Source organism: Onychostoma macrolepis, chromosome 04 (assembly GCF_012432095.1).
Source record: "Onychostoma macrolepis isolate SWU-2019 chromosome 04, ASM1243209v1, whole genome shotgun sequence".
Classification (NCBI taxonomy): Eukaryota; Metazoa; Chordata; class Actinopteri; order Cypriniformes; family Cyprinidae; genus Onychostoma; species Onychostoma macrolepis.
This window is the reverse complement of record NC_081158.1, coordinates 13392979-13402446: the sequence shown is the minus strand read 5'-3', so window position 1 is coordinate 13402446 and position 9468 is coordinate 13392979. Positions and strand designations below refer to the sequence as shown.

General features: G+C 35.9%; 1 protein-coding gene across 2 annotated transcripts; it reads right to left on the bottom strand.

Annotated features, from left to right (window-relative positions):
* Positions 1-686: 686 nt before the first annotated feature.
* Positions 687-5573, bottom strand: LOC131538985 (uncharacterized). Of its 2 annotated transcripts, XM_058773220.1 has the most exons (7): positions 5390-5573; positions 4638-4848; positions 4281-4424; positions 3417-3568; positions 2848-3023; positions 2502-2712; positions 687-2180 (listed from the first exon to the last, which is right to left on the bottom strand). In XM_058773220.1, exons 4-7 carry the CDS (start codon positions 3538-3540, stop codon positions 2047-2049), a joined length of 645 nt encoding a protein of 214 aa, XP_058629203.1. In that variant the 5' UTR covers positions 3541-3568; positions 4281-4424; positions 4638-4848; positions 5390-5573; the 3' UTR covers positions 687-2046. The 2 variants fall into 2 exon arrangements, with proteins under 2 accessions (XP_058629203.1, XP_058629204.1); XM_058773221.1 differs by lacking the exons at positions 4281-4424; positions 4638-4848; positions 5390-5573 and having other exon boundaries at positions 3417-4250.
* Between the last annotated feature and the right edge of the window lie 3895 nt (positions 5574-9468).

Below are 9468 nucleotides of genomic sequence, written 5' to 3'. Positions count from 1 at the left end.
AAGTTTACATGCATTATTTGTACTGGCAACACTTATTAATACCATTACTTTACCTTGTTGATCACGTAACATCTCTGTGTTGTCCTCTTCCTCCGTGTTCTCAGCTGACTCATGGAGATCCAGCAAGGCCTCTGCAGCTTCTGCGTGTCTATGTTGATCGTCTCTGGACTTCATCCTCTCAGTTCGTTTACGCGATGCTTCTGACATGGGCCTACATATCTGATAACCGAGGTTAACTGTAGGAGCCCAGTCTGCACTGCACACACGAGCATTAGCTGACTCGGCTCCTCCCGACCGCAGACGCAGGTTTTCCAGCCACTTTTTCCTACGTTTTTCAGTTTTTATTGTGGCCAGCCTAAGGCACACATGTGCAATAATCATGCTGTCTAATCAGCATCTTGATATGCCACACCTGTGAGGTGGATGGATTATTTCGGCAAAGGAGAAGTGATCACTAACACAGATTTAGACAGATTTGTGAACAATATTTGAGAGAAATAGGCCTTTTGTGTACATAGAAAAATGGTACATAGTACTTAGATCTTTGAGTTCAGCTCATGAAGTTTGTTGCGTTTATAATTTTGTTCTATATATAATATATATATATATATATATATATATATATATAGACACACACACACACACAAGTCAAGTCAAGTTGAGCTTTATTGTCATTCCGAACTAAATGTCGTGCCTCACAGGACCACGGTGCTACATAAATACAGGCATACAACAATGGAGTAAGACAATATAAACCTATACACAACTATCCTACTGATAGATTTTGACTATAAATATACTATCTATAAAAAGTACCTATACAAACTAAAAAATACAAACTATACGAATGCTTCAGATAAATACTGTACATGTGCAAGGAGAAACATTGAGTTCAAGCAGCTGGCTGGGGAACAGTGCAGGATGATTTGTAGTGCATGAGCATGTAAACATACATATATTACGGAGTTCTTTTTGTGGGATTTGTGTACACACAGCAGTGTGTGTGAAAAGTGACTAGTGCGCATAGAGGAGAGTGTGCTACTACAGGTGGTTTGTACAGGCCCACTCACCTGTGTGTAGCACACTTCGAATTGCACGTTACATGTTACAGGAGGTAGGGGGTTTGTATGGGGGTTCAGAGAGGGGCGGGGTGATTTGAGTTCAGGGCTCTCACAGCCTGGGGGAAAAAGCTGTTGAGCAGTCTGGCAGAGCGGGCTCTGATGCTCCGGTACCGTCTTCCTGATGGTAGGAGCTGGAAGAGACTGTGGGAGGGGTGTGTGGAGTCCTTCACGATACTATTTCCCATATGAAAAAAAACTGTATGATTCATATACAGTAACCATATATCTTCCTTACTTAAATTGGCCAGAATTACCTTATGTGTTTCATGCAAGTCCAATATATGTCCTATACAAAATCAGACCGATTATGGCCACTTTCATATTAAAAAGCACACATGCAACATGTAGGGATTTTTGAGTCATATATGAAAACTGCATAAAATCTTATGAGTTTTACATGAAAAGAGTATGCAAAGGTGTATGGTATTATTAAAGAAAATATAGGAAATTACTGATATTCATATACAAATCATTTAAAGTTCTTATATTGAATCATATGCTAGTCTAATTGAAGTAATATAGGATTTATTTACATTTTGTGTCATTTGTTTATATGTATTTCTTACAGATTTCATATTGTTTTAATAGGGAAATTGTGTGCCTACTCTTCAAGCTTTATATGTTTCTACTTAATTACTCATATTACAGCAATAATATTACTATAACTCTACATATAATTATCATACATGATTTCAGTCAATATTACAATATATCCACATTTACTAATATATGATTTCAGTCAATGACGTACACAAATTTGCAATGGAACACTTTTATTTCAACTCAGTGACATAAAGAAATTATAATCCACATGAGTAATTTAGAATTTCAACATGATATCAAACAGAACATTGCTCAGAAAAAAAAAAAAAAAAAAAAGCAACAACAAAATACCTTGAACAGTAAACACACAAGGTCATGGCCATCAGTCATCAAAGAGCATTAAGGTTTCCGGATTTTTTCTTTCTTTCTTCTTTCCTCTAATTTCAGTAAGTTTGGCATTGATGGCTGCACCAATGCTGGAGGGCACCACATGAGGCCACTTTTGCAATGTTGCTCCTGTGAGACAAATAAATAAAAGGAAAAACATCGCTCTTGTTAGAAAGCAAGGTGGCCCACAGATAATTACTACATATCAAGTTAGACAACTCAACAGCAGCATGGGGGTGGTGGGTGGTCTAGTGTTTAGGGGTCTGGGCTTCCAAATGGAACCCCAGAAAGTTGTAAATTTTATAGGGATTATAACAAGACAACTTAACATAAATTTACTCCTAGTGGATCACTGTGGATATAATAATAATAATAAACCCCGTAGTGCGGCAATATAATATGGATCATAGATACTCAATTTACAATTTTCTGAACTGATTTGAAACTTACTGTAGATAGCATCCACTTTCATTTTGTCAAGAGCCTGACGTTGTGGCCCAGAATCCCTGGATGTTCCTCGAAGATTGCTCACAAGGAGCACATCAATTGGGAACACTGCTGTCAGGAGTGTTCTCACAAAACAGGAGGCAGAGTTTGCATTCTGGGCCACAGCCCAAGCCAGTCTGTCAATGAATACATTAGATCCAGGAGATATTTCCACCTCTTTTAGGAAAAGTACGAAAACAATCTATTATGCAGTGTTGCCAAGGGCTGCAATAGTTTTATATAGATACTGATTACCAAATGGTTCATTGAAAAGTGCAGAATTCATTGACTAATTAAAGTAGTACACTACCTGTTCTGTGGATACTGCTTTCGGTGGGGGGAGGGCTGTGGGAGAGGGTTGTGGGGTGGACTGTGTAATACGCTGTGGCAAACCCTGTCCACCTTCCAAGTCAGAGCTGACCGACGACGTTGACGAACACGGAGACTTCAGGGCCATTTTTACGTCATTAATCAGATTTGGTAGCTCTAGCAACAAAAATAAAACAGAATAAAATATTATATTCTATATACTCTTACACCAATTTACCTACTCAACTACCTCCTGTGTGTACATATGGCAATGCAAGCTGATGAATTCAATGTCAATGGTGCGTTTTACAAAGCCATGTAATACCAAATGTTATAGAGGTTGGATAAGTTTCAGGTTTCTTGTCATATACTTGATAAAAATGCAGTTACTAATAATTATTATCATTACCAATTATTAAATTGTTATTCTCAACTTTACATAAGTTAAATAATATTATTGAAACAAAACAACAGTTCAACAATAATTTAAAAGTCTGAAGCGCAAAGACTGTAAAAAATGTAAACCACAAAACAGTGTGAACACAACAGTAAAATAACTGCAATACATGCCTCTAATAAGCATTGTTCTTAATTTTTCGTTGTCATTTCTCAATTTTTCGTTTTCCTCCTCCATGTCTTTCAGCTTCTTCTGAGTCTCTGTCAAGGTTGTGACTTGATACTCATCAACAATCATTTGGGCAACATGTCTTTTTCCTTTGGGTCTGTCAAGAAACAAGAAACAAGTGTAGGATTTCTTGATCTAACATGAATCCAGTGAAAGTGGATAAAAATATTTTCCATGAAGGTCTAGAGTTCTCAATGTACTTGTAATGTCTGAAGAGCTCTTTACTGAGACTAGACCAAACATCAATGGAGAAATCCATTCATTTTTCAAAAACATTAATTTAAGCTAGAGTGGTATATCCAGCTACCAGCTATGAAACGGCTATACAATGGAAGTGTGCCAGTTAAGATGGCATAATCAAAATAATGCTTACTTTTACAACTACTAGGCTAAAAATGTTATTAAACGTGTGTGACCCTGGAGAGGATACGGAGATGACACATATTTGTCTTCTTACCTCTATAAATGTAAATAGATTGACAAAAAATGACTGTACAGTATAGGATGTGAAGTGATAGAATCTGAAGGGGATGGAGGCAGATCTCAAGGAAGATCTTAATGCCATCCACATTTTGGACATAGTCAGGTGCAAAAACAAGTAGGTTACTTTTGTTGTCTTGCTATATACACTTCCGTTGCATAGCCTGTTTGTCACTGCCGGTTTTACTGTTCTAACTAACAGTAGGACCTAGGTTTAAAAATCTTTTTTTTTTTTTAAGTATGCAAACATTTCAACTCAGTACTTAAGTATATGGTGTGTGATTATATGCTTAAAATTCATTCAATGACAGTTGAACAAACAGTCTTACTCGTATTCTCCACATCAGTTTCATCTGAATCTGTATATCTTGATGGCGGGACTGAGGTCCTTTTCTTAGGCAGTGGCTTGTTCCTTTCATCAGACTCCAACCCCAGAAATTCCTTAATTTTAGCATTAGTATGATATCGATTGTCTGAAAAATAGTTCAAAGTGGGAGCAGAGATCCGATTAAGGCACTACACAGTAAAGAAAACTATTTTAAATTTACTGCATGTAATTATTACTGTGCATATAATTGTCAATGGTACTTACACAACTGCCATAACAACTTTACACATCACAACAGCTTCACATTATTTATTACACCTGACACTGTAAAAGAAATGCATTACATAGGTCTACTTACTGCTCACAAACTTAATAGAGGCCATGTACACTGGCCAGCCATGTTTTGGCTTTTTCCCTTTCTGCCACTCCACAGCAGCTGAATAGTCAGTTTGTGGGTATCCATCGTCATCCACCTTGGTGTCATCATATCTACGTATGGCATCGGTTTTCACCTCGCTATACATCCCAGCATCCTCCCCACTGTCCCACTGCAAACTTTCTCATCACACCTAGGGAATTAAAAGAGGCTTGCTTGTAACTTAGTCAATTTAGATTAATGCATTTAAGGCTGTTTCATTATTCACATGGTGTCTTGCGAGGCTGATTGACAATGGCTGACATAATGCTAGGCCAACTTGTGTCATCTGCATGCAAGTTAGCAGCAGAGCTTGTGGAAGAGAAGTACAATAGATAATATATTATAAAAGTAGCATGTTAATGTTATCGGTATAATACCAATACAACATAAACCAAAAAATAAATTAATCCAGCTAACGTTAACGTTACGTTAGCTAAGTTAAATACATGAAGCAAGCTAACGTTATGTCAAGATTGTTTTAGAGAATTTCTGGATACGGCTCAGTTAACGTTACTAGCTGGTAAAGTTAGCAAACTAACTCTTGCAACTGTTGTCTGATAGGTTAGCATTAACAAATTCGAAAAAAGTAAAGAAAAAAAAACGAATACTTTGCTTATAAATTGCTAAATACACAAACCTGAATCAACACCGCTGTCTGAGTAATCATTACAACAAATGAAAATTATTCCTACCTTAGGCTCCTGGTGATATTACTGAAGAAATCAATGTCCAGCAATCTCTGAGAGCTGTTGACGCAACGTCCCGTTTTAGCGCTCTCCGGGTGCTTGACTTGTCCAATTGAGCTCGCGATCTGCCTTTTCATTGGATCCCGCGAATTAGTTCAAACATCAACCAATCGGCGTGTTTTTTATATTATCTTTTTACATGGACTTGACTACACGGGTGTTCAGAAAATAGCCTTTTTTTTTTTCAATTATACAGAACACATGCAGAAAAAAAATGCCGAAACGAAAAGCGTATTTGCTTTCACAATTGCCAAGAAGAAGAAAAAAAGATTCCTCATCGTACACGGACCAGGTGGAAAAAAAGGTAAAATTTATATCAATATATATAATATATGTAGATAAGGTTAAATAAGATAGAGAACAGGGTCGGAAATTAACGGGTGCTTGTGTCAAAAATGCCCCACAAAATTAAAAAATAAAATAAAAATAAACAACAACAACAAAAAAGCCCAAAGAAAATCAAGATAAATAGCAGAAAATCTATGCATAGCTGTCACGATTGCATTAATGTGAAAATGAATGAAAATTGCCAATTCGCGGAATCATTAGATCTGCTAATCACATTGCTTTTACATGGTTTTTATTTATTTATTTTATTTGCCACGCTCGCGACGGGAATTCCCTCATCAACGACACAAAACGTTTTTTCTGTGTTCTATTAATCGACAATAATAATCACTATTAAAATAACAAGAGCAATAATCAACAATAAGGATTTTAATATAATTTTGCAACCCTATTACTTTTTTTATGTAAAATTTTAAAATTTTCCTTACTTAATTTTAAATTTTTATATACAATTTTAAACAGTTTGTTATTGGAAACAGTTTAAAGTATTCTGATTTATTGAATTAACTGGTTTAATTTAAATATTTTACATTAAATACAAAATGGATGCAATTATAAGGTGATTATCAAATTTGCCCTTACAAATGTAAATAATGGCCCTGGAAACATTGCCTCCTAATGGAAAAGTTCATTTCTGACCCTGGTTGAGAACCACTGATCTAGAGTAATGGTAGTCTATAGTTGTGAAGCTGTGTCTTTCATAATGTTGTGTCTGAAACTGTAGGAAAATCGAAAAATATCTACATGACTTGGAAGGGGAAACTTTCCAGAGTGACACTAATGATGTAAGTCCTAAGTAAGAAAATAATTCAGACATTTAAAAAGGAAAAGTGAGGCTATTGGGGGGTATTGTAAATTGATGTGCAAAACATTTTTTATAGGGCCTAATTAAAAGGAAGGATTTCTCATATTTTGAAAAGAAAATCAACTTTATATACCTGTACCGTTCTGTTTCCTTCCTCTTTTGTATATTTCCTTTTACCCTGTCTTAGAATGATGTTTCGCACTCACCAAAGGGGACTGAAGAAACCACCCGCACAGATACAGGCCCCCAGGTAGACATTTTGAAGTAAATGGTATTAATATTTTAATATAAGCCTGTTTTTTTTTTTTTTTTTCACTTAATTGAATCATGTTGTTACCTCTTTTAGGACAATATACTGTTACAACGAGAGAATATAATTGACAGAAAGTCATTTCTGTATATGTGACATGAACTCTGTTGGTGGTGATTTGCATAAGAATTACTTCGACATTTTGGAAAGCTTTATGTTTGTATGTAAAAAAACTGTTCTATATACTAAACTTAATACTGTGATAAAGTAATTGTCAAAAATGAAAATTAAATCTGGTGATGTAGGATTTGAAAGGAAAACTATATTGATATGTGAAATATGCAACTGTATCTTGTAGAATACACTCTAATAATAAAAAAGAAAAATTGTAATTAAAATGTGTGCTTGTGTGTGTAGTTTAAATTTTGTTTCATCTAAGGCTGAAAATCAGTATACAGGTTATGACTATAATTGACTATAGACATAGGGCTCCACTTAGGACAAGATAAGAGCAAGGGCATGATTTAAGTACAGCCTTATCAGAATGAGCTTTATTGCCAGGTATGTTTACACATACAAGGAATTTGTTTTTGTGACAGAAGCTCCACAGTGCAACAGAATGACAGTTACAAGACAAAACACAGATAATAAAAGAATAAAAATAGAACAATTAAATATTACAATAGACAATTTTGTCGACCAGACAGCAACAGTTCAAAGAAGGGAAACTGGGTAAACTGCACAATGTTTTATACACATCTCAAGAAATGTGGTGGACATTCACATTAAATTAGCATTCTTTCCCTATGTTTTTACATCATGAAAATCTGTAAGGCTTTAGTCATATGCAAGACGTATATAACATATATGATTGAAAATACATTAATATTATGCATTTTGTATATGTGGTTTTTGAAGCATATAAGTCCCTTATGATATTCTGTTGGAACATATAAGATTCACAGGTGTTTTTAACAAAACTTTTCCATATGGGTTATCATGTACACACAAGTTATTTATATGAAATATTGCCTATTCTTTTCTTTAATGTCAGCTGTCAGAATATTGACAGCGAGAATCGATCAGACCAGCTTAATAATAATTAAAAAAATCAAATAAAAAAATCAAAGCAAAAACATAAATATGGTATATAAACAATAAAAATACTACTTCAAACAATACTTTATTTTAAATACTTTAACCTTATAAAGATCAAATTAATGTTGTATTTTTAAGTAGATTTATGAGTTTTCAACAGTCCCCCAAAAGCATAAGTAATAACTTATTGCCCATCATTAAGTCTCATTTCTTTACTGGAAGACCTTTCTTCAATAATGAGTGTGTCCTGCGAGTCACTGGAGTCAAAGGATGAAGACAGGGACTGATTCGACTGCACAGGAGAAGCTTGTTACTTAAAAAAAGGAGAAAGATAATAAATTAGTTCTGCAATATGTGCTATGCCATGCCAATAACAGTCACTCCTAATAAACAGGCAACATTTTAAAATGCGTTAACATTACTTGTACCAGCACTTACATGTACCGCTCGGATCAGGCCAACTAACTGTGTATGTCTAATAACAAAAACGTAAAATAGTTGTTCGTGGTACCGTAATCACTGCATAAGGTTAAAATAACGAAAAACAAAGACGCGGCTGTTTTTAAATGAGACGTTCCGCCTGCCCCATTGGCTTCTTCGTCACGCAGCATTGAGCTGAGTTAACGCTAATACCACAGCGCCATCTACGTGGCTTCAATAAAGATGCAATGGCAGTGTTCGACTAATTTGTCTTCACAGAACTTAAATTAATGCCGTTGGGCACATTTAGTCTTTCCTGAGCTGAACAGTAGCAAATATAGTTTATATAACATTCCAACAGTTTACATAACATCATATAATTTATTCAGAGTTACGTATCTAACGTCGTAGGACATGTTAAAACATTTAATTCCACAACGACATAATGTGCTGTACTTGCATTCTAACATCACGCAAACCCCGGCCACAGCCCTACCTAGAAGATTTCGACCATCCAATACATAAAAATGTGTGAGCTTAATGTATGCCCCATTGTGACATTACATAATTGAACGTTTAAAAAACAAATTAAGCAGATATACTAAAGCTAAATACAGCTGAAAATCAAATGAATACGCTTCTAATATTCATTAATTGCATTAATTAGGTCAACCGGAACCGGGAACGCTTCCCATAACACACGATGTACTCTTTACATCGTAAGAAGAATGGCATCTACGCTAATATTAGTCTGTTTCTTTCTTATTCCGAGATCACCGTAGCCACCCGATCCAGTCCGTATCCAGATCAAATGGTGGAGCAGCACCTAGAGATGAATGTCAGCGGAGACACCTAGATGAGCCCCAGAGATAGATCCCCAGTGGAGACCTTGTCACCTAGACGGCCATCGGGACAAGACCTCGGGAACCAGATGAATCATCAGTGCAAACTGCTGGTTTCGTCTGGTCAGAGGAGAACTGGCCCCCCGACTGAGCCTGGTTTCTCCCAAGGTTTTTTTCTCCATTCTGTCACCGAGGAGTTTTGGTTCCTTGCCGCTGTCGCTTCTGGCTTGCTTAGTTGGGGACACTTCATTTCCAGCGATAT